Below are 25,523 nucleotides of genomic sequence, written 5' to 3'. Positions count from 1 at the left end.
AGGCCTGGCGTGCTGCAGTTCATGGGGTCGCAGAGTCGGACAGGACTGAGCGACTGAACTGAACTGAGCCTGAGGCTGTAGGGGTTTCAAAGACCCAGCTGCCTTTCCTCCTCCTGGTTTCCCGGGAGTCTGTACCCTGTCCACCGGTCTTACCTGGCCTCACTCTCCTCCAGTCACTCCCAGGGCAGGCTGTGTCACCAGACAGAGGCCAGCCTGACGTTTTTGATTAACCGCCTTCCCTTTCTCCAACCCCCAGCTGTCACCTTCTAGGGAAACCTCAACACTTCCTCCGTTTGCCTCCCCGAGTCCTGGGGAGGAATGTCTGGTTAGAGCAGTGGGAGAAAAGCAAGGGGGAAGTGGTGGGGGGTGTGCTGCTGAGGGGAAAGGTCTGGCCTGGGCCAGATAAGCCTGGAAGGATCCTTTGTTTGGCCCCAACCGCCGCTGCCATTGTTGACACAATTGGGAGACTTTCCCAAAGGTCCTGACTGTCCGACAGCTCCCCTTCCCCCACTTCCTATGGGCTTGGGTGGAGTTGGGGGTGTCTGGGCTCTGCGGGTGGTGGGGGCTTACGGATAGTTTTGCAGTTAGGCTGCTGTCTTAATGCAGAGGTGGAAACCACCCCCTCCAGGGGATGGCAGCCAGATCTCTCAGAAAGACATTCCCACACTGTCCCTCACTGTTGTGCCCACACCTGGGGGCAGGGATGGTGTGACAGCTGAGGGTTCACAGGCCCTGGTTCCTCCCCGTGGCCTGGCATCTTTTGCATATGTGCCTCTTCTCAGAAGGTGTTCACGAAGGGCGTGGCTCCTAAGTCGTCAGCATTCTCTCTGCTTTTCCTTCTGCAACTAGGAGCATCAGCTTCCCTGAGAGCATTCCTGTCTCCCCGCCAGAGAGGGGAGCAGTCAGTAGGCCCAGACAAAAGGCAGCATCCTGGTTGGTACCCTGAGATGGCCAGCCCCTCTCCCCATGTCCCCACATGGTCCCCTTAGGTCTTGTGGGGAGACCTCTGCTCTGGTCTTCAGACAAACCCAGCTGGCATAGAACACAGAACAGATGTGTTTCAGTATCACTTTATTACATTATTTACATAGGCAAAACAAAACAAAAAATCCACCCCATCTTCCTATCTCTGGAAAGTTCTATTTCCAACCGTCAACTGAAATCAGGATCCCTTTTCACCCTTCTGGAAAAAGAAAAAACAACAAACGAGGACCTGGGTCACCTGCAGAAAAGGTGGCTTGTGGTGAGGGTCCTCTGGAGATGTCCTGGGGCCCTGACTGCATGGGGTGCAGAGCGGTGAAAGGGTTCAGGGTTGGGGAGACAGAGATAGAAAGGAGTCTGCTGGGAGACTGAGGCCACAGCTCAACCCAGGAGTCAGGGAGAGACGGGAGGAGGCCGTCAAGACAGAGGTGAAAGTCAGAACCTAGCCTCAGAGCAAACGGCTTCCTTCCAAGCGCATGGGTCAAGAGGCCTGGCTCAGAGATCTGGTCCCGTGGTCCTGTCCACTCTGACCCGCTGGCAGAAATAGCAGCCCAAGCAGGGGCTCCGTGTGGCCCTGCAGGGACCGGGACCAAGCTGTGTGCCCTCACCCCTCTGCCCTTTGAGTGGGAACACGTGTCCACATGTATCCCTACCAGGTCCTCCAAACACACAGACTCTGGAGGTTGTTCTAAAACTTGGAGTCTGGTTCCAGGCTCAGCCAGAAAAGCTGCACAGGCCTCGGTCCACAGAGGTGGGGGTGGTGGTGGGGGGTGGTTTACCTTGGAGCTCTGGGAACTTAGAGAGCAAGAGGGTAGCTGATGAGCAAATGTTCAGTGCCTCAGAGGGGGATAACGGAGATGGGTTAAGACGGCATGATTTTCTGTACAAAGGGGCAAGTGTGAGGGATTGCTTTGGTGTTCCTAAAGTAGAGAAAGAAAAAATACAAGGAAGAAACAGGAAAAGGTAACACCTCCTGGGACGAAGTCACAGCCCAGAAAGCCCCTGCTTTCCCCTGGGAGTTCCTATAATGAGGCAGAGAGGAAGGGGAGGAAAGGGGCCCCCGCATGGAAGCTGCAAGACCAACCCACCCCCCCAACCCCCACCCCCACCCCCGAGGAGCTTCTCAGCATCCTGGCTGTGCGCATCACACCTTTCCTCAGAGCAGCCCGGAGGTGGGTGCAGGGAGCTGAATGTGTCGAGGGCAGGAAGACCCCTCGGCCTGGTACAGGGCGGGCCTCCGAGGATGGCCTCCGTGGGTGTGTGCAGTGGGAAAGGGTGGGCGGTGAGGGGGCACCGCTCCAGCGCAGAGGCCGCAAGCGCTCAGACCCAGGGAGGGGCTCCTCCCCCGGATCCCACCCGGCCTCGCCCCTCCCCAGCCACGTCACAGTTCGGTATCAGCCACCACACGTTGTCTCGCTGAATGGCCGTTTCTGGAGGTGGCCTGGCCGGTGCCATTCTCCTGAGCCCCTCGATTCACAATGGCCTTTCCCTGAGCCTCGGGGGAGGCCTCAGGGCCTGAGCTATAGCCCTGGCCTCCACTGTTCTCCACGTAATAAGGGTCTTCGCCCTGGATGGTGTATAAATAAAGGAGCATTACCTCGCAAGCACGGGAGCAAGAGGAGGGGTAGGGGGAAGAGGAGAGGCAGAGGCAGGGGAGAGGGGGCTGCAGCTGCAAGTGCAGGCTCCTTCTTCCTGAAGAGCGCTCAGGGTTCCAGCTCCTAGAGGAGAGAGGACAGAGGAGAGGCACCTCACCGTGCCATGGCAGCTTGAGAGCCAACTCGCGCCAGAAACTGGGCCGTCCCAGGGTGGAATAACCTCCCCAGGGGAGGTAGAGGGGCCAGAGACCAACAGGCAAGCCCTGGCCTTGTCCACCCTCCGCTAGACCACTTCAAGAGTCGAGTTTCCTTCCACACGTCCCCGTCTTGTGAGACGCTGGGTACCCGTGGGGCTTTAATATGCTTGCAGAGAAGTGGCTGCTTTAGCTGCCTGTTCTGGTTTGTACCCAGCTAAACTATCCCAGGGAAAACAATAAAGAGAGGACACAAACCATCTGTTACCATGAGGGTGGGGAGCAGGGCCCCAGTTCATGCCCCCCTCCCCAGTCTATTATATATTGTTTTGACTCATCCACGCATACAGTGATGTGTGTGCACACACATTCCTGCACAGAAGTACCTCTTCTGCTATTTCTCCTCCCCTTCTGTGACATTCATGGACCTCCCCAGGAGACCTAGCTTCCTCATTTTCTTTGCCCTGGAGCCCAGAACTGACCAGCCTTTCTCCTGTTGGGCTCCAGCTGCGGCGGTTCATCAGGAAATAGCAGGTGGTGATCAAGACGGCCAGCAGGATCCCCGAGATGAGCAGTGCAATCAAGGTCTTCCGGGAATAGCTCTGGTGGCTGCTGACATCTTCTTCAGAGATGTCCTGGATGCCCATCTTGAAGAGAAGACGTAGAAAAAAGGGAGCCTTCCACTTGTGGAACGTGGGTTCTAGAAGAGGAGCCCAGCCCATACTAGACCCCTCTGTGTGACTCAACACTGAATAGACCCAAGGAGACATAGACCTCAGGGATGTTCTAAACAGGACTTAAGACTGGTATCTCTTCATTAAGTCGAACTGTGAAATTTTGTTCTAAAGATAGAAGGGCGAAGACTGTTGGAGAAGGGTGGAGAGGTAGGAAGGGTAGGTCTGGGGAATATGATTACTTTCTCCCCTGAGACCCCTCATCTCCGAGAACTTACCTCTGTCAGGTCAGACTGGTGCCTTTTCAGAAGTTTGATCTTGCTGGAACATTCTGGAATGAGAAACGGAGTATGCTGAATCTAGAAGCTGGAACAGCTCATCCTGCACTGTTCTAGAAGATGTTCTGATGGTGAGGGTAGATCTCAGGAAGGTCTTTCCCAAACTCAGCACGGCCCTGCTCCCCCGCACCTGTGCCCTTGAGTATGATGCCTGGTTTCTATCCAGCATCCTCTAACCTCAGCCTGTCCCCCTCTTGGCCTCAGCACAGACCTGTCCCTTACCTGTACTGTTGGCCAGGACCAGCAGCAGGCACTGAGGCTTCACCTCAGATTGGGCCAGGAGCAAGGAGCACACCTCGGCCTGTTCCTCCTGACATAGGACTCGGGTCAGCTTCTCTTCATTGTTCTTCTTAAACTCCTCCTGGGACAACAGAGAAAAGTGGTGAGCAGGAGACGAGCTTGCTGGTATCCTTTGCACTGTATCTAGGGGCTCAGGCAATAATTCGGATTAAAGTCACACTGTTACCCTCAAAAAAAAAATAATCCTTTTTTTCCCCCTAAAATTCCAAGTGAAAAAAAAAATCTTGCAAACTTCATATGTGCAAAAACATGATAAGAAAAAAAAAAAAAAAACTCCAAAATTTTCCAAGACCAAAAGGTGGTCTTAGCTGGTGCTCTAAAATGTCAGAGAACAAATTTAGGAACTATTACCTTATTGAAGGATTGCCCATGTAAATATACACTATCCAAATTAAGTTCAAAAGAAATCACCAATAACACAAAATATTAACAGTGCAATACAAATGAAGATAAAACCCTCTGTTTCAAGGTTATAAGAGGCCCAAATATTGACAGAAAACCCAAGGGAGGTGAGGAGTAGAGAACAAATTTATGACTATAGATGCAACAAATTTATGACTATAGATCCTCGTCCCTTCCCTCTTAGTCTCCGAGGGGTCTCACAGACAGCATGGCTCAAATTCAAGCGGGGCTCTTGTCTAGTCTTCCATTCCCTGTCCCCACTAGAGACACAGAACCCAGTTTTACATGAGGTGGACAGGTCGCTCCAGGTTGCTGACTGACTGGTCCACGGGAGTCAGGCACTCAGACTCAGGAGACAGACTCTGACAATTCTTCTGACAAGTCCCAGGAAAGGGATGAATTAGAAGCCCTGGCTGTTCCCCCTCCTCGGTCTTCTAGGATTTATTCCAGCAGCCTCTGAAGGGAGTGGCCTGCTCTACCCAGAAAAGGAATCAAAACCAAGACTCTCTCCTTTGTCCGGATGGCAGATGGCGGGGGAGGAAATGCCTGAGCAGCTCTGACAGCTTTCCTGTTAGGGGAAAACTGCTGGGGCGTGTGAGGGGCATCAGAGCTGAGCCTCCGTGGAGGAGAAAGCTTCCTGTTTGCGGAGCGGCGCTGCTCCGGGGGCAAGGCCACAGGGCCCTCCCAGCTTGGCAAGCAGCCTGGGTATTTTCCTATTGCTGTGGCCCAAGGCAGTAAAACCCAGGCTCCTTTGCTCCCGCACAAGGCAAGGTCGAGATTGGCCTCACGTCCCAGCTTTCTTCTGCCAGCTGGAATTCAAGGCTTTGGGGAGGCCAGACAGCAGGGTGAGCTAACCTCCGGATCACAGAAAAGAGGAGTCCAGTGGGAACCTCAGAAGGTCCCCAGGAGCCAAGGTTACAGAGAGATGAGTCCTCAGGCCACGGCTCCTCCTGATGAGGCAGGTCTCCAGGGAAGTCCCAGGATAGGAGCTCCTCACAACAGCATTCGCTGTGGGGAGTCTGGGCACCGCACTGCATGTGATCAGCAGTCTCCTTCCTCTCTGGGCCCGCGTCCCCTTGGACTTGTCTTGCTACCCCATGAGCACCTTGTGGATGAGGAGGAGGGAATTCCCTGCCTGGATGACTCTGGGCTTCTCAGCTGTCTCGGGCTGACATGTGTCTCGTTCCCAAGAGAGGCAGGGGAATGGGGCTCCTGCAGAATCTTAAACAAGCCTAACAAGGAGGCACCTCCTCAGTGTGCCGAGTCCTAAGAAGCTCCGCCTCGATCAGACTCAGCTGTTCCGGTGGTGATCAGGACTGCGTGAATCCCTCTGTGCGTGCGTCGTGTGTGTGGTCTGTGTGTGGAGCGGGGCTAGCAATGAATTCCACACGGTCAGAGCTGTTGGTGTGTACGCACAGCCATGAAGATAGACACCGCTTCCTATGTCTCAGACACTGGTTCTAACTCTATGAGACTATTCTCCCCATTTTGTAGATGAAGAAACTGAGGCACAAGGAGACTTCAGAGTTGACAGCGCTAGTCACGTGGTAAGCAGGCACACACCTGCTTCGGGGTTATCAGAAACATCTCAAAATAGGTCTCACAGAATGGATAGAACGTATGCAGGAGAAGCTGGGGAAGGGCCTTGGGAGAGTGGGTGCCACCCGGAGGAAGCCCAGGTGCGTATGAGCCGGCGGCCTTCGCAATACGGGTTGCCTGGGGAATGAAGCACATGGCCTTGCCCCTTGGAATTTCATCCTTCAAGACTGGATTCCACCTCACCTCCTCAAAGAAGCCAGTCCCTGTCTTCCAGCAGACTGGGTATCCGTCCTTGCTCTGCTATTTACTAGGTTCTTTGCAAGTCGTACAACTCATCTGAGAGTGAGGCTGCTCAGCTGAAGACTCAGCAGGGGTGGAGACTGGAGGGCTGCTCTGTGAAGAGCGTCCGACAAGGTGCTTGGAACCAAGTGGGCACGGGTTAAATGGCAGCTGTCCTGAAGCAACACCTCCCAGACCACATCGTCTAGAATCCACACGTCGATGTTGAATCACATTGTGCCTTACTGCTATTATCATTTCTCTGTGACTAGATTGCTAGGCTTCTTAGTAGGGGGAGGGATGTGGGTGCACATTAAACAATTTTGAACCCAGACTGCACAGAGCACAGTGCCAGAGAGACAAGAACTCAGTGAGCTGTTCTTCGTATTAAGGTCCCAGTGGTTTGACTTCCACACAGGGGCCCTCCGCCCCTTGTTTAGTTTCTTGGACTCGATTCAGGGGAATAACAGTGGCCAGCCAGCCTCCCTCCTACTCTGGAATCCAACAGCATCACTGAATTGTGTTTGGGCCTGGACAGAAGCAGGTGGATCCTGAACAAAGCACAATGCGCCTCCGGATGCTTGAAATAAACATCCTCCCTCAAGAGAGGCTGCAGGCAGGCATCACGGGAGAGTGGGCAGGAGGAGGCCACGGTCTCACCACGTTGCTCGTGGGAATCAGACTGTGGACCCCTAACTGCGTTGGCTAGCACATGATATTTTATAAAAACAATTATCATCATCATCATAAAACCACCTAAGTTTTCTAAAGTAACATTCTCACACTCTGCAAAGACTCTCAGCCTGTTAAAGAAGCACATTAAATATTGGGGTAGGGGGAGAAAGGGACAGGTATTTTTCCAAACTTTAAGATATTACCCAGTGTTAAGACTCTAAGATCAGTCACCTCTCTCTCTCCCTTCCTCCCCCTCTCTCAGTATTTTATCGACTTTGGTGTGAGCTTGACAATGCAGCTGAAACACCTCTTTTCATATAGAGACTGGAATAATTAAAGCACCCATTACAAGTCACACAAGTGGGCAGCTGACCAAAAGTTAGAGTGTCTCAGATCTCAGGTTCTTTCCAGAAGACACGCTGTCTTCATCAGTCACCCATCTGCAAGTTATTTTTTCTGCATGGAAACTGACCTTTAGTGTTTGAGCAGAAGGCAAGGAAGACACGGGCTGGGGGACATTATCTGGAGGCAGCCTGCCTCCAATGAAGTAAATGTGACAGAGCAAGGGGGATGTGAGCTAAATGAGTAAATATCATCTCTGCCTATAAACATATGTGCTTCTAAAGAAAGGCAGTTCTGAAAGACAAATTGGAGGGCAAAGGACTTGAATAGAGATTTCTCCAGAGAAGATACACAAATGGTTAGTAAGCACATGAAAGGATGCTCAGCATTATTAATCATTAGGAAATGGCAATCAAATGCACCTCACATCCAGTCAGATGGCTACTATCAAAAAATCGAACATAATGAATGTTGGTGGGGATGAGGAGAAACTGGAACTTCTGTGTCCCATTGGTGAGAACATAAAATGGTGCGGCTGTTATGGAAAAGAGTATGGTGATTCCTCAAAATATTAAAAATAGAGTTACTGTATGATCCAGCAACTCAATTTCTGGAGATATAGAGAAAGAAATGAAATAAGAGTGTTGACATATCTGAGCAAACATGTTCATAACAGTATTATTAACAATAAGCCAAAAGGGGGAAGCAACCCAAGTGTTCATAGATCAATGAATGAATAAAATTGGATATGAACACACAATAGAATATTATTCAGCCTTAAAAAAGAAAATTCTGACACATGCTACATCATAGATGATCCTTGAGGACATTAGACTAAGTGATTATGTATCAGTCACAAAAAGATAAATACTATATGATTTTACTCACATGAGGTACCTAGAATAATCAAATTCATAGAGAGAGAAAAAATAGTGGTTATCAGGGAGAAGGCGGGGGGGGGGGGGGGAAGGGAAGTTGTTTAATGGGTGGAGAGTTTCAGTTCTAGAAGATGAAAAAACTTCTAAACATTAATCATACAACAAGGTGAATGTACTCAGCAGTACTGAACTGCACACTTAAAATGGTAAATTTCATGCTATGTATATTTTACCACCATTAGAATGATTCCTTGGTAGATTCCCCTGGATCAATAGATATGAAATAAGAATAAGGGCTTCCCTGGTAGCTCAGCTGATAAAGAAGATGGTAAAGAGTCTATCTGCAATGTGGGAGACCTAGGTTCGATCCCTGAGTGGGGAAGATCCGCCAAAGAAGGGAATGCAACCCACTCCAGTATTCTTGCCTGGGAAATTCCATGGACAGAGGAGTCTGGCAGGCCCTAGTCCACAGGGTCACAAAGAGTCAGACATGACTGAGCAACTCACACACACACACACACTCCAGAATAAAGTAAGCTTACATTCTGGAAACTATGTGGGAAACCACAACCACCAAAGAGTAAATTAACCTGACGCTGCAGCAGAGAGAATGAACGTCAGACGTGGGTTATACGTTCTGCTAATGAGGCTTCTGAGATGTAGTAACAGCTGCTTGACAAGAGGATGGGATTACTGTCCTCTGGCTGACGTAGGTGACCTCTATCTAGAGGTGAAGCACCGCAGCAAAAGGAGAGTAGCTGGGATAGAAATGTCTAGAGAACGCGTGTACAGAAGGCAGGCCCAGTAATCCCATAGCAAGAGCTAACAGGCTGGATCCTTACTGTCGGTGTGAAATGAGTGCCTGGAGAGTTGGGAACAGTGCCTGTTTCTGTTATGGGAACACATTAGATGGAAGAGCAGGACAGCAGTACATAAGTACTCAAGGGTGTGATGTTAGGGGGACCCACGTCCTTCATGCTTCTCATTAGGCCTGAGTTTCCCCTCGATGAGAACCAGGGCCATAAGGCCCTCTGACGCCCAAGGTACAAAAGCACCCTAAGGAAAATTAGGAGGCACCACACCACTTTGGGGCAGAGGCTGATTATCAGAGAGACACGCAGTAGGACTCACAGAAAAGGAATTGGAAACAGGAGCTGTGGCCCAAAATTCTGGAAGAATGATTTCCGACTGAGGAGAACAGGAGGCAATGCTACTTGAGGGCTGGGGAAGAGGAAACCCCAGGAAGACAGAGGGGTCAACAGTGGTGGAAGGAAAAGAAAAAAAAAAAAAAGACAAAACAGCACTGCAGAGGTGCTGCTATCGAGTTGACTGATCATGGGCAGCGCAGAAGCCTTCTTTAGGATATTGGAGGAATTACTATCTTTCCACATCCATACTCGCAGATTCTTCCCAAATTACAGTAGAGTGCGGATCTTTTCAGCTGTGGCACAAAGTAGGTTAGACAGTAAAGGCCTCAGACAGGGAGAGAGAGACTGCGGCACAGTAAACGCAGTTATTTCTGGAGCAGCAGTAAGTTTCTGGCACTTATCTTGTAGGATGACCCTCGTTAAATGTGAACTTTGAAGAGCATGGACAGACATTTAGAATAAATCGTGTGCGATTAGCTCTAAATTGTTTGTACGAAGAATTAGTATTCTGGCACAGACCACTGCGATGCACAGGAAAATAAGTGCTCAGCCAAGATAATACAGAGAGAGAGAGAGAGAGAGAGAGAAGATGATCATTTTTCTGGTCTATAATTAGCAAACTGTTGGGGAAAAAAAATGTTTTTTAAATGAGTTTAAAATCAGCATCAGAAACACAGAATCTTAACGTGTACACACCGTACATTCACGCTTAACTACTTTACAAGTTGCACTTAGCTATTCCCATTGCCTGAACCTCTGTCTTTCAAATTTCTGTTGTTTTTTAAAACTGTAAGTTAAATAGTTTTCTTAGGTATTATTTTAGAAGACCTGTGAGTCAGAATGACCCAGCTGATAACCACAAGATACCAATAGTCAAATTAGTCAATAATAAGTAACGTAGCACCCTCTACAGACTACAGTATTTACCCAGACTCTTTCCAATATATGCATGTCACATGTCATATAGATGGTTCCCTTAAATGGGTTCCCAACTTGTAAGAAAATGCTTTTTTCTGTAAGTAAATATCACTCTTCCTATCATCCCATCTTTCATCCAGGATATTGTTGCTGTCAGGAAACTGGATTTACTGAAACAAAGCAAGGAGACCTGCTATCATCATCAAAAATTAATACCATGCTGTACAGTCTGCCACACAATAAGGCCTGAAACTGAAAGAAGAGGAGAAACTACTAAAAAGAAAGAGAAAACCAACATGTTATGAGAAATGGCGTGATGGTTTACCTTAAAAATGAAAAATAGCCATTTAAAAAAACTCCTGGAATTAATAAGCATGTTAAAGAAAATGGCTAGATCCAAGATAAATATAAAAAACTCAATGAATGTTCTAATATACAAGAAAGAATCAACTGGAATATATAGTGGAAAATCTATATAATAAACAAATCTTAAGAAATCCATAAAACTTATAGGAAAAAACATTTTAAAAATTAAAAAAATAAAAAGACACAGAACAATACCACAGGAAAATCAGAAGAAAAAAAAACAGTGAGATTTCAGAGCGGTTCCAATTAAAATTTTAATGGTCTTGTGGGGTTTTTTGACTTGTTGTTTCTAAAATTTTTCTAAAAAATAGATGAAAGACCTTATACACAGGTCTTTGTATAGCAAAGACCTACTTGGCTAGATATTGAAAGTGTTGATGTATAAAAGTATAAGGGCTTCCCTGGTAGCTCAGCTGGTAAAGAATCCACCTCCAGTGCAGGAGACCCCGGGCCAATTCCTGGGTCGGGAAGATCCCCTGGAGAAGGGAAAGGCTACCCACTCCAGTATTCTTGGGCTTCCCTGCTGGTTCAGGCAGTAAAGAATCCTGCAGTGTGGGAGACCTGGGTTCGATCCCTGGGTTGGGAAGATCCCCTGAAGAAGGGCAAGCAGCCCACTCCAGTATTCTTGCCTGGAGAATCCCCATGAACAGAAGAGCCTGGCTGGCTACAGTCCATGGGGTCGCAAAGAGTCGGACACAACTGAATGACTAAGCACGGCACAGGGCACATAAAAACTTAATACAAACTAAAGGGGGAACTCCAGTCAATAAAGGAGAGAATCACTGAGTAAATATTAAATGTTACGGGAACTGGTTATATGGAGAATGAAGAATTTACAGCAAAAAATTCTTTCTGTACTAAAGAGTTATATGAAAATAATAATAAATAAGTTGATTTTTTAGGTGACTAGCTTATATTTCCTGAAGGACTTTCTTAACATAAAAGCAAACCTAAATCGGACTATATATTACAATATGCACGTGTGCGTGCTCAGTCACATCCAACTATTTGCAACCCTATGGACTGTAGCCCGCCAGGCTCCTCTGTCCATGGGATTTTCCAGACCAGAATACTGGAGTGGGTTGCCATTTCCTCCTCCAGGGGAATCTTCCCGACTCAGGGATGGAACCCATGTCACCTGCATTGGCAGGCAGATTCTGAACCGCTGAGTCACCTGAGAAGCCGATATAGTACAATAGAGGAACGGGAAAAGTAAATTTAAATAAAATCATCTTTGCCTTCTTTGTCCACCAGATGGGGCCTCTTACTCCCTTAAATCCAAAGCTCAGTATTCAAAGCAGCCTGTCCATGTTAAACTGCCCCGCCTCCACCCAACTGGTCCTTCCAAGACTCACTTTAAGGAGGTTCAGAAGTAATTTCGGGAGGAGAAGGAGGGGGATAGACTGGGCAGGGCGGTTTGACTTACACAGCTGGAGGTCTCATTTAGCTTCAGGCAGATACTGTGGGTCAATTTCACTTCTTTGACTCTGGAACATTTTATTTCATTCTGTATTAAAAAAAAAAAAAGTAAACAAGTCAGCATCATTTCTTCCCCACCTCTTTTCTGGTTTGATTTCTATGAGCTACTTTTTAAAGAGGCTTTTAAAAAAAGGAAATTTAAACATGCTGTTAGGAGACTAGAAAGTTATAAGACATACTCTTCTTTCACCTCACTTCTTAACACATCAGATAGTCAAAACTTTAGTTACTAGCCTGGGCTTGCAGGCAAGTAGCTATTTGCAATCTTGGTAAACATTGGCTTGGATGGTGCAGAAATGCAAGAGGGCAGGATCTTTCCCCTTGGAGCTGTTTTTCCCTCCAGTGAATTACACACTTGCAGGGGAACAGATAATGAGGTGGCCAGGCAGACTCTGGTGACACTCATTTTCCTTTTGGGCCCTGGGACTCTCCAGATTTCTATTCTGGCTCCCTTCAGCACAGAACCCAGGCAGGCCTCCCATGCCGCTGGCAGGCTCCACACCCTCGCATTTTTACTCTTTCTGCTGAAAGCTGTTGATAGCCACAAGCCCCAAGACTGAACAAGGCAGGTTTAGCCAAACACCCCTAGTCTTCTTAGCTGTCACTGCCTCTCTACCCTGGCATACCACCAAACCCTCTCACAGAGAGGAAACAGTATTCGCCCTAAACATTTTGGGAAAAGCAGCACCATTAAGTGCAAGATAGTTTCCAAATATGCCCAAGGGCAAGTGGTACCTTGGTCCAAGACTAGACCAAGAGGTATAAGAAAGAACCGTCGAGAACTGGATGGATTTCTGAGAATCCTCTTTACACTCTACTTTCTAGAAACACTATACCCATGGCACAGACCAGTCTTGCCACCAAACCCTACCCTTCTCCTCCCCTTTCTCTCCCTTTCAGCAATATTTAAGCTGCATATTTCTCCCGTGAATTCCTACATGATCAAAATTCATTGGTTTGGATAAGCAGAGGTTAAGGGGAAGGGAGAGAGCTTGCATACATATGAAGTGAGGGGGAAATCTGTCATTTTTAGCCCAGTTCACCCACCTTGATGATACTTTGGGTAGGAGAAAATGATGGAGAAGTTTTAATGGAAGAAGTCACAGGGCTGGTACTATTGTATAGGGAATCCGAAATATTTCCAGGAAACGTGCTGGGCTGCAAAGTCGCCTCTGAAGTTGCAAAGCTGATGAGGGTAGAAGATACTGTGGTGGCTAAAGAGGTCTGTGATGGGACAGAAGAGTTCACGGTTCCAGAGACTGGGAGGATCTCAGAGGTAGACGTGAAATTGACTGTAGACACTGGAACTGACCAATATACAAGTGTGAACACACGCACAATGGCATAAACACACAGACAAACACACAAACACATCTCAGTTCATTCACATAGGCTCGGACTTCAACCCAGAAAAGGGAATCTGGGGAGTTAAAAATTACTTCATATCCTAACCCTTGGCAACTCATTTCCAGTCAGCTGTTGGAACCATAGCTATAATCTAGAATGTATTAGAAATGCCCTGTAAGACGCTGAAACTGAACTGGAAACTGGTCTACCTTAGAGACACCAAAGACCCCCAATTTGAATCTGTACCCTGTTTGCTTCACTTGGAAAAGATATAGACTCTTCTTTTATCACTAAGCTGGACTCAGGAGTACAAGAATTACTGATCAGAACAAGCAGCGCAGACGTTGACTGGAGAGAGCTGTCACTACAGGAAGAATTGTCTAGAACATACTTCAGGGTTCCCTAAGCGTGATATTCAAGCTATTATTCAAAGGAGCTTGTATGTTTTCATCTGTGGGGGGACATAGAGGGCAGGGGTGGTTTGCAAATATCCTAATGCTTTATCCAGGTGCCAGCAGCATCCTTCTGGGGGCTTGAGACGAGAAATCTTTACCTAAGGTGACGGGTGTGGTCCCATTGCTGTCCTGAGAGACACTGTAGAGGCTGGTGCTTCTAAAAGTACTTGAGTTCACACTTATCCAGCTGGATGTAGTTGTAGGGACAGGTGAAGATGTTCCTGGGCTGAGTGGCACTGTGTCATTAGTAGTCACGTTCTTATCTGTGAATCCCTTAGAAGCTATAGAGAAACCTAGAAGAAATATCAGAGCCCAGATCATCCTGATGACTCATGGCATCACATGATTCAGCACATGATTCAGTTTCTTGACATGAGGGAGAATCCATCTAGAACATCCCCTGGCAACAGAGCAGAACAAGGACACCCTCCTGGACAGTTGACTAATTTCCCACTAGATTTTTTCCCAAGGAAAGAGAGAAAGAAAAGTTCACATGCACCAAGCATCTAGCATAGTATTATTTATAGGAGGGAAAAGTTGCGAGCAACTAAATGAATTACAATAGGGTAGATGTTATTTGCACTCAGCATACCATAATCACTGCAAACGAAAATATGCTACAGTTATAGCAGCATGAGAATATGAGGAAATGCTCATAATAGGCTAAGTAAAATAGAAACATTTCAAATTACACCTGAATAAATATTGCCAAGATCTAAAATGTGGGAAAGGATGCACCTCTATTTCCTTTTGAATGTATCCTTCTCTCCGTTCAATTTATTAACTCAGAATAACCACTAGATTCACACCAGCTCTATGCAATCCTTTAAAAAATCTTCTTTCCTTCCTAGATTGCCCCATTACCCAAATCCTTTCATTCTTTCCCTCAGGGCCTTAAAACCTATTCTTTTTTTTTTTTTTTTTTAATTGAGGAACTGTGGCTCACAAGCCCAAGATTTCTTTCGGGAAACTCTGACCTAGGAATCTAGCCGATGGACTAGAGAGCATATGACTTGGTTTCTCATCAAACACCGTGGGGACAGACAGCTGGGTTCTGGCTCTGCCAAGAATTCAGTAATTTAATGTGTGTGTGTACCAATTTTTAGATGAGGGTCTTTTCTTACTTGGATTGTTGGGGAAATCAATGAGATAACAAATGCTATAGTATAATGTTTCTAGAACTAGCTATTCCCTGAAACTTTTCCTGCAGGTTCTTAACCTTCCCATGTTTCCTATGGTACCCAGCAGTGCCATCCTTAGGTCCAGGAAGGACCCTCCCTGTTCCCAAACATGAGCAGTCCATGCGGCCAACGGAGGGCAACTTCTTGCCCAAATGGCTCTTTGCTTACTGGAGGACCTGCATGGCCCTCTTCTCCTGGTCCAACCTTCCAAGGGTGAGCTGCAGCTCCAGGGAATGTTCTCCAAGCTCAAGGGTAGCCAGTGTGCAGGGAAAATGTCAGAGCTCAAGCGTGTGGGTGGGGTGTCCCTTGCCTGCACGCACGGTCCCTTACAGTATGGACCAGAGCCCTGGGTAAGAAGAAGAGAAGAGGGTGGGCAAAGGCCGGGGACCATCTCTTCCTGCTAAGCCCCCCTGTGACACTGAACCCAATGCTCTGAGAGTCTTACATTCAAACCTGGCCTTCCAGGTGGAAATGAAGGTACATTTTTAAGAAGATAGAAGATATTTTATTTACCAGTTCATTGGCCTGATTTATAACTTGAAGAATTAGGACATATAATATATGGGATATGGGCCTCCACTATATTCTTGGCTTGAGCCCTAGAAACAATTAGAGGGAGGCTTGGTATCCAGAGCTCACACCCAGCAATACTATCCTCAAGGAAAGGCCCCCTGGGGTCCCAGGGCACCCTAAAGCTTGTCTCTAACTTTTCTGATTGAGATCTGAGTCTGTATTTTTCAGAGGTTTCCAGGTAAACGCAGTGCAGAAGAACACCTCTTCTTTTGCGCAGCCTCAAGGCAGCAGTCAGGCAATGGTTTCAAGGCAATGAATTTTCCCCCAAAGGTGGTGTCAAGTCTCACTCTGCATCACCCACCTCTCTTCCCAGCCTGCTGCAGGTAGGCTGGTACTCATGCTGAGTACAAAGCACCTCTCTGAAAATGATGGGGTGCAAGAGGAGGACGAATACGTGGTATTACTATTTCCATTTCAGAGATAAGAACCTGGATCACTGAGGTTTTAGCCAAGGGGCAATGCTGTCATTCATGCAGGGCAAGGAGCCACGGGGTCCCCAAGGCTTAGCTGACTCTTGAGTAGAAGCAGCAAGAGGGCCAGGGAGTCCAAACTGCTAAGGATCAGGATGCATCTTCCACACTTTGGAGAGAAAAGGATGGGCTTCTGGCTGGATGGGGTTGGGGGTGGGAGGAATGAATCTCTCAGAATAAAATAGATGGGGAAGCAGACCCAGTGGTTTTGTCTTTAAATCAGTCCCCCTCGTCCTCTGTCATCCCTTTCTTCTGCTGCTTTTTATCTTTCCCAGGGGACCACAGTGGATGAGACAGTTGGATGGCATCCCCGACTGCATGAACATGAGTTTGAGCAAGCTCCGGGAGACGGTGAAGGACAGGGAAGCCTGGCGTGCTGCAGTCCATGGGGTCGCAAAGAGTCCACCACGACTGAGTGACTGAACAAGTCCCTCTCAGCAATCTGACCCGAAGGTCTAAGTTCAGCGCAGGGGGCAGGTGGTGGGAGCATTTGGACACTGAACTGAAGGACCGTCCTCCCAAGGTTCCCATTCCAAGGCACCACGGGCATTCCGCCTGACATCCCTCCTCCTGCCCACCCTGGTTTCTTCTGGTTTCTTCTTCCCTCCAGGACACCGATTCTAGGGAATCCCATCTGGCCCGGCCTGGCCCAGCCCTCTCCTCTCCCCAACGAAATCTGGGCCTGGCTGAGGTTACGTCATGCTTTTGAACCCCCTCCCCTGGGGCCTCCTTCACCCAGACAAACAGTTTTGAACTTTTCCAGATGTGAAGAGAGACCCACTGCCCGTTCTGCGCGCGGAGGCGGCTGCTCCAGAGGAGTGAGGCAACCCTGCACCCGGCCGGCAGGCTCCTGAGCCACGGGGTCAGGCTCCCGGCTGGGGCGGCCTCCTCCCACGCCCTCCCCCGCCAAGAACGGCGGAACAGGTGGCAGGAGCCCTCTGCGAACGAGGAGAGAACCCTAACCCCTAACCGCAGTTCACATCCCCGGGTCCAGGCGGAGTGGGGAAGCCCGTGAGACCCTTGAGAGACAGGACAAAGAGGGAAGGCGGGAAGGCAAGGCTGGGCCCTGGGGTCGATCCTGACCTAGGCGCTGCGCGGGGAGACTGTCGGTGAGGGCGGCTCTTGTTTTCATAGTCTCTAGGGCTCCCTCTCTAGTGCTCCCATGAAGAGATGGGTCTTGGAGGAACGCAATGAAAAGCATCAAGGCTGACCACAGGTCTGTGTTTATCCTGTCTTCCCCGACATGCCCATGGCGTTAGACCACCCAAGGCGGATCTTTATCCGAGCTTCTCATCCCCAACTGCGTATGGAAGTCATAGCAGCCTCCCAGCCAGATCCAAGAGATGGTCAATGAAGTCTCCACCCCATTTTGCTCTAGCAACTGGAGGAACGGCTCTTACCCAACCCAACAGAGCATTATGCCACAAGTTAAACCTGAACGAACACCTATCTTCTGCTGTTCACCTCTCACTCCATCTGTATTAACTGTGTCTCCTGAAGCACCCTGTTTGCCCCTACCTACCCTACTTGATCTCAGCCCATGAACTTGGGATAAAAGGAGACAAGGGATCCGGCAGTCAGAGACATGAGGATTCCAAGAAGCCAAAGAGATGTCACGAAATTTATGTTGTAAACGTCATGCATTTAACTTAGAGGTACTTGTTTCAGAGGCAATTAGTCTTGTCTGACAGAGAATTCTAACAAACGTCTTCATCTGCTATCCTAGTCAAAGCTAAAAATTAGTAAGGGACTACTAGAAGCAAACAACAAGGCGAACCAACAGCTGAAAAAGAATAAACAGCAATAAATTAAAACCAGACACAAGTATTAAAACCCACACTAGTCTGGAACCATTTGTGGCCAGAGTAAATAAAAAATACACACTTTCATAAGTATTCACACTCAATGCGCATGAATCTGAGCAAACTCCAGGAGATAGTGAAGGACAGGGAAGCCTGGCGAGCTGCAGTCCATGGGGTCGCAAAGAGTCAGACACGACTTATCGGCTGAACATCAAGAATTAACAATGCCATTGAGTTACACCATAACCAAATTATTTTCCAGATACATCTAAGTCTGAAGGTTAAAGCCCCTTTTCCCCTAATACATTGAGAAAGCAGAAACGTATGTAATAGGTTTTTAAAAGATTTCTACCTACAATTAATATATTGAAAATTCTTTTAAACTTTAAAGGGTGTTTACAAATCTTCAGAGATCCAGAAAGCTCTGCTGCCTAAATTACTAAATTCCTGTGCTTTAGGAGATGTTTCTTCCCCATTATTTGGTCTTGTTTTTCACAGGCCCTCTGAGCTGTAGTGGTGCTGTTTTTTTTTTTTTTGATGGTGCTGTTTTCTGATCTCCCTAGCCAGTCAGCCCCATCCTGCCCATCCTTTCAGGTTCTAGCACCTGACCTGAGAGCAGTTTCCTGGAGGAGATCTTGGATATCTTAGATACAGAGCTGGGAAGAAGGAACAAGCTGGCCTCTGCTGGGAGCCCACAGCCTGTGTTGATGGTTGATGGGAAGATAGGAGAGCCCCAGAACAGAGAGCTCGGACTCTGTACTTGGACTGTGTTGAAAGGTTCCTCTACCAAGTTCTAGCTTTATGACCATGGAAAGCCTTTTCACCTTTCTATACCTCCTCTGTAAAATGGAGATAAAAATAGCCCCTTCCTTCTTGCTTTTTGGAGGAATAAAGGAGATAGGGGGTGTAAAGCAATTGCTTGTCTGCTAAGTGCTCCAGAAACAGTGATTATCTTTACGACATAGGATATTCTCCTGCCTCTAGGAGACGTTAAGACATATATCTGCACGACTTATCTGGCAGAAGATCATATACACTGTTTCCTGAGTGTAGGTCTTGTCACCTCAGTTACATCGCAGATTTCCTGAGTGCTGGAACTGTCTCTTAGACTTGTTTATTTTTAACTCAAGGCGCTGAACACAATCCTTTCTGAGTTCACGACAGGCACTTGGGTTGAATGGCAACTGCATCAGGCGTGTTCATACTGACCACTTCTCTGTATTGATAGAACCATCTCGTTCAATGCTATAAGAGGACATTTACTTAATTAAGGGAATGTCCTTGAGAGGATAATCAGAATTAGGAAAGTTCTAGAAACCAAGTCACATGGTTGAGGGCTTAGTATTATTCCAGCTAGATCAATGGTTGGTGCTTGGTGCTGGTGGACCAAATCTGACCCATGGGTTGTGTGCTGTTTGGCAAGTGAGCTAAGAATGGCTTCTACAGGTTTAGAGTGTTGTAAAATAAAACAATGTAGAATATGTGTCAGAGACCACATATGTACTCCAGAGCCTAAAATATTTACTATCTGGCCCTTTATAGGCAAAAAAAAAAAAAAATTCAGTGATGTTTGATCCAGACAGGAAGAATTTGAGGGGAGAGAATAAACAATCTTCTTCAAGATTCATTTCACTGATTCATTCATTCTTAATTTTTCAAAGCACTGGTGATGTGCAGAGGGCCAGACTCAGCACTGTGGGGAGTACAAATGAACACCTTTCTACTGTTAGGTGTTAGTGTCACTAGAGTTTAAATAAACCCCTGTCCTCAAGGAATTTGTAATCTCTTGGGACAGACTAGAAAGGTTGTTAAGGATTGTCCTGAAGAAAGATCAGATTAATTCTATGAGAGTTCAAGGAACAGAATTGCAATCAATGACTAGAAGTTACAGAAAGGCTAATTCCACTGCAATACCAAAAAAAAAAAAAAAAAAAAGCTAATAATCATAAGATTTTTCTTTAATACAATAAACGACTCTGGGAGATAACAAGGTACTCATGTTCCTGCGGAGCATTCAGGAAGCCTCCATGCTATGGGTCTTGGCGGGTTTGGGTCATGTGTAACTAGATCAAAGTTCGAGGCTGATGCCTTCCTATGCTACAGAGGCTGGGTTGAGGTGTGAGTGTAAACCGAGAGTCTGTGGCCTGAGTGTTCCCGGGATTTGGAGACTCCCCTTTAATATTCAAATAGCACATCTTGGACCCCGTCCACTTCCTGGGGAACCCTAATATCGCGAGCTCTCTCAGGGGGCCTGCGTTTCTCCCGGTCACCTCTTCCTCCATGTCCATCATTTCCAGGAACCCCTGATTTATAGCTCTGTGCTCAGACTGCAGGAGTTCTCATTCTACACTGGTGTACCACGGGCTCGCCAAATACCCATTCCTTTATCCCCCCTACCCAGAGCAACACTAATAGTGCTACAAGGCCAGTGTGAATTGCCTGAAGATTTCAGATCATGCAGGGAGATTACAGCACACCCCAGAGGAGACAACAGCATAATATTGAAATACTAGACATTCCCGTGCTAAACAGCCGGGCCACACCATAAGGAATGTTCCCAGCCAGGTCTTTTCCACCCTCTACTCACTACCCTTCCCCTGTGGCTCCAGGCGCTTCCCTCCTCTCTTTATGCTTTCCTGGGCTTGGAGTCCTTTTAGCCTTTTGTCTCTTGGGTTCATCAAATACAAAGTTCCACTTTATTTTATCACACTCAGCAATTCAACTTCCTGCCTGCCACTGCCCAGCAAAGGTTTGTGCGAGGGTCCAGGTTTTCTCAACCAAAGACTCCTTAAGGCATTTTCTTAAACAATGGAGCGGGCTACCTAGAGACGGTGCTCTCCAGGAAGGCAGCAGGGGTGGATTCTTTGCGGTTTTTTTCCCCTCTTAAATCAGGAGCAGACTTCCCAATGAAGCCAGAGGCCTTTTCCTTTATGTCCAAAGGGAAGTGATTCATTCTAGCAGGCTCCAGGGTGTATGTCCTGGGACGCACACCCTGGTATATATCCCTCCTCATTTCTACCGCCTTCTCCCAAGACGCATGCATCTTTCTCCTTAGCAAAGTCAAGGGCCCTTGAGACTAAAAAGTGTAGACACTGTGTTTTTATTTCTTAGCTGAGGAAGGAAGAGAATGTTCTCATTAGGAAAGTCAAAGCCCAGAAAAATATGGAAATTCTGTCCTGGCAACTCTGAGCATTTTCTTTTGGAGGGTGGTGTTTTATTCCTTTTCCATACCTTCGGATTTTCAGTTCCCCACACTCGGGGCCCTTTAGTGACATCCAGCAAAGTCAATGGGCGAGGGAAACCCAGGCACCCTTAAGGTGGAGCCAGGTAACCACCCCACCATGAACTCAGGCCTGCGCCCTCCTGCCCAGGAACTAAAGGGAATCGGGCAGCGAGGTGGTAAGAAGTGGAATTGTTGCCCCTTTTGATTTGCTTTTGAAAGAACACTAGGCCTGATTTATCTGCTGCAGTGTGGGCTTTCTGGCCCTGAGCTTTAGAAGACAGAGACTCTTCCAAAGGAGATGAGAACCAGTGAACAGAGAGGCCCAGGAGGTGGAGCCAAAGGGGTAAGAAAAGATGCCCAGGCTCCCTTTATCAGCCAAGCAGGCATGCTGAGGGAAACCTGCGTTTGCAAAGGCCGGGCCAGCCCGAGGAGGGGGAGCGCTGGGGACCACGGAATTAGTCAGAGGTCCCAAGGCTGCTCCATCTAGGTCTCCATGTGGCAGCGAGTCAAGGGTGGAGTCTCTCCCCTCCGGAAAATATCTGATAAAATTCTTTTCCCTTTTCTTTTTTCCCCTCTTACACACAGCCCCAGACAGGATATGGGTGTGGGGTCAGCAGGCACGAAGGACCCAGAGGAAGAAGAGGAATGTGAAGGGGTGGGACACGCTGGACAAAGAGGAAAGACAGGCCTGGAGGGCTTGGAGGAAACAGATACCCTGGGCCTGACAACTGGGCTTCCCTAAATACCTGCAAGGCTTCTCCTCCCAGCCGGAGGTGTGACTCTGGTCACACACACACTCAGGTCAGACCCCAGTCTGCCTCTGGTCACCACGCAGAGTGGCCCCATCTCCAACAGAGACGGTTCAAGCCCGGGACAGCGTCTCACAGGGACCAAAAACCGACCTTCCCAGAACAAAGCTCCGGAGAGGAGAAAACTCCAGGCCTCCCTTCTGTGGCTCCCTAAAGTTCACAGGAAGCATACCACAGAATTTCTGCAATGTCCCCTCGTTAGCATTTCAAGGTATAGTCACTCATTTCATTTACCCCACAATATATCAGAAAATGACTCCTGGTATTAAATAAAAACGGAGGGACCCAGGGCCCGCTGCTCATCCCCGAAGCAGACACGCTGAAATTCTCCGTGTGTCTGCCCAGGGTTCTGCAGAGGTTAAATCGCTTTCCCATCCCCTCCGCTGCAGGCCAAGGCGAGACTGAGACTGGCCAGCTGAGGAAATAAGAAAAGGGTGGGCCTCACTCGGCCCGGGAACAGGTCATCATGAGCTGTGAAGCCAAAGGAGCGTGGAGCATCGGATAGGAATCCGAGCTGCTGGTCAACACAGCCCGTTGTGAGGTGCAGACAGCCCCCAAGGCCATGCCGCATTCTAGGGCTTCAACATCTGAGCAACAGCTTTTCTCCCGGCCCCAAACAGCATGTCTGGGTCCGCCAAACAAGTCAACCCAGAGCCTAACAGAGCTTCCCCCGGCCTGGAGTCTCTCTCCAACTGGGTGGGCCCAAAGGGAGACAACATAAGAGGCCTGGCTGGCTGACCCAGGTCACTCAGAGGGACTACGTTGGGTGGCTTTTAGGATGCAGTTTAGGGAACTGGGAGCCCTGGAGGCCTGGAAGCAGAACCTGGAGCTAACAAGAGAATAACTTACAATATTTAAATCTGTCTAAGCTCCATGAGATGAGACGGAGAGTGTTATCCCCAAATGAAAGCAATTACAAATAAATATTGATTGCGTGCCTACCAATTTTTTTTCTTTTCAACAGAAATGACAGCAAGAGCTTAAGAAGTGCCTGGATAAGCTAAGGAGTGCCCCCTAGTCTGCACGTCTGTCCACTAGTTAGAACTTGGAGAACAGGGCAGGTAAAGAAAACCCCCAAAATGCAATGAACTTGAATTTGTGCCGGGGTGAGCGGTTGTGGTGGGGAGAGGAAGGCAGAGTACAGAACAAATTCCATTCACCCGACTCTTCTCTCCACGTAAACAGGTGTGGATGCCCAGAGAAGGAGTCCCAACCTAGCTTTCCCATCTTAAACGCACCCTCACGGACTCTTTTTCACTGCAAACTCTCCATGTCACCTAACTCCGCCTGCCTCCCGGGTCTCTGGACCCCGGAGACGGGGTCTCGTCGCAGGCGGGCTTCGCTCCCATTCCTTGAAGGTCCAGTTCTGGCTCCCGGCGTCCAGGTGGTCGGTGGGTGCCAGCGCTCCCTTCCCAGCAACCGGCTCCAGCCGCCGCTTGCTTTCCGAATCAACCATCAGCTATAAACTTTTCCTTTCCTTTCCTTTTCTTCTCTCCTCCCCTCTGCCCGGGTTCTGGCTCCAGCTCTGCGCTCTGCGCACCTCTGGCATCTCCAGAGCGCTTTATTTCAGAGAAGAGTCTCTGGCCTGACTCCCGGAGGCCTGGGGCGCACGGCCCGGCTTACACCTGGGCTTCACTCAGAGGGTCCCCTTCCCGTCGCGTCCCACCCCCACCGACTCCCAGGTGAGGGGCCGGTCCCCACTGGGCTCTGTGGGAGCGGCCTCAGTCCCACCAAGCCAGGAGCTACGGCAGTGGGCGTGGGCGCGGGGGTTGGGGCGGGGGTCCCCGGGGAGGAGGGGTCCTCCTGGTTCCGCGATCTCCTCGGCCCGGCGCGCTCTGCCCCCGGGAGAGCGCCGACCCTCCCCGCCGCCCAGCCGGACCGGCCGGGCGCGCGGCCGGTACTCACGCAGCAGACTCAGCAGGCAGAGCGCGGTCCAGTCCCGCGCCATCCCGCGCCCCGCGCGCGCGCCCCTGCGGCCCAGCATCGTTCCCGCGGCGACCCCGGAGAGATGCGCAGAGCGCGAGACACTGCCTGGCCCGGCCGGGACGCGCGGCTCCCCGCCCCTCCGCCCGAGCGTGGGGTGGGCGAAACTCGCTTTTTCCCCTCCCCTCCCTCTTCGGTCCTGGCACGGCCAGCCCCTCTCCTTGGCTGCCACTAACGTGAGCTTCCCGCTTAGTCCCAAAGGCGGAGGACGTTAGGAGGGAGGCCGGGGTTGCCGCTGTTGAGGCCAAAAAGGTTTTGTAAGGGCCCCCCGACGCCTTGTTCAGCTTGATAGAGCGACCCCAGTTTCTTCAAGCTCACTTCCACTGAACTTTTAACCCCTTGGTGTCAGCCTTACAGGTATTCAGGGCAGGTTTCCTCTAATTTTTTTCCCCCCTCCTTTCCTTTCCTTTTTATTTTTCTTGGTTTTTAAGTTTTAAGCTGAGAACAATCTTGCAGAAGGAATCTACTGGTAAGGACCTGAGTTTACAAGGGTGTGCATTTTTGCTAATCAGGTAAAAACAGGGACGCCCAGGTAAAACGTACCCCGTGTTAAACCTGATGCAGACTGCGATGTGTGGTAACGACGCAGCAAGCCTGAGCAGGACACGTAAATGACGGTAGTTGTTCACTTTTTTCCCCCTTACCAGATTTGTTTATTTTAATTTGGAGGGTTTCTATTTTTCTCCCTGTGACCGGCCCTACTTTCTCACATAGCTTGATCTTTCACTAGCATCATAAAGGCAAAGAAATCCACTAGCACCTGGGATGCTTTCTCCCCAGTCACCCCCTTTCCAGTCCTGGGGCTGAGACTCTAGGGGCTCCATCCTGATCTTCTATCAGGAAAAAACACTTATCCTGACTCCACCCCCTTTCACCTAGTTGATCCTGGCGCTGCGTTCTCCTCAGGAGTTGTTCTGGATGTTGGTAAACCAAGTTACAGAAAGTGTAAGCTGGGCGGTCAGCCTGGTCACGGACTGGATTGTGGGGGTGGAGATGGAGGGATGGAGGAGCCTGGAGGAGCAGATGATGGCAGTGGCAGCGGGGAAGAGAAGGGACTGTCTTGGGGACCATGCTCTGAGATCCTGAATGGGCTCGCAGGATTACAGATGTCCAGTCCAGTCTCTTCCATGATTGACCGTGGCACCAAGCCCAAAGGGGCAGAAAGCCCAGCACCCTCAGCTCCTCTCTGACTTCCTTCTCTGCAGAGATCCCCTGGCATTATAAGAGTGGAAGCGTGTTCAGGTCTAAAAGCAAAACCCAGAACTTCCACTGTGGTCTTGTTGCCTGACCTTCCTTTACAGAGGAAATGAAGCCTTGCATCACAGAAGGAAACCAAAGCCTTCTGAAGCAGACTGGTAGCACACGGTGGTGATTTGCTATGACTCTGCTGGAAAGTGCAGATGGGAATTCACATCTGACCACACTGACCACACTGTGATCTCAAGGACCTGCAGATGGGGACAGAAAGCGTTACAAGACACATTTTTAAAATCAGGCGTTTATCCTTGGAAATCCCAAGTGGACAGAAAAGAAAGTTGCCCTCCCCCACCCCAACTTTCTCAGCTCCAGGAA

At 48.9% G+C, this 25,523-nt stretch overlaps 1 protein-coding gene across 3 annotated transcripts; it reads right to left on the bottom strand.

Annotated features, from left to right (window-relative positions):
* Positions 1-1,054: 1,054 nt before the first annotated feature.
* Positions 1,055-24,030, bottom strand: CD34 (CD34 molecule). Of its 3 annotated transcripts, none has more exons than XM_061161051.1 (8): positions 23,874-24,030; positions 14,009-14,203; positions 13,156-13,415; positions 12,056-12,136; positions 4,005-4,143; positions 3,723-3,775; positions 3,253-3,417; positions 1,055-2,548 (listed from the first exon to the last, which is right to left on the bottom strand). In XM_061161051.1, exons 1-8 carry the CDS (start codon positions 23,950-23,952, stop codon positions 2,363-2,365), a joined length of 1,158 nt encoding a protein of 385 aa, XP_061017034.1. In that variant the 5' UTR covers positions 23,953-24,030; the 3' UTR covers positions 1,055-2,362. The 3 variants fall into 3 exon arrangements, with proteins under 3 accessions (XP_061017034.1, XP_061017035.1, XP_061017036.1); XM_061161052.1 differs by having other exon boundaries at positions 13,156-13,409; XM_061161053.1 differs by having other exon boundaries at positions 2,413-2,699.
* Between the last annotated feature and the right edge of the window lie 1,493 nt (positions 24,031-25,523).

The sequence above is a fragment of the Dama dama genome, chromosome 14 (genome assembly GCF_033118175.1).
Source record: "Dama dama isolate Ldn47 chromosome 14, ASM3311817v1, whole genome shotgun sequence".
In the NCBI taxonomy this organism is placed as follows: Eukaryota; Metazoa; Chordata; class Mammalia; order Artiodactyla; family Cervidae; genus Dama; species Dama dama.
The sequence above is the reverse complement of the archived record's forward strand: the minus strand, read 5'-3'. Positions and strand labels throughout refer to the sequence as shown.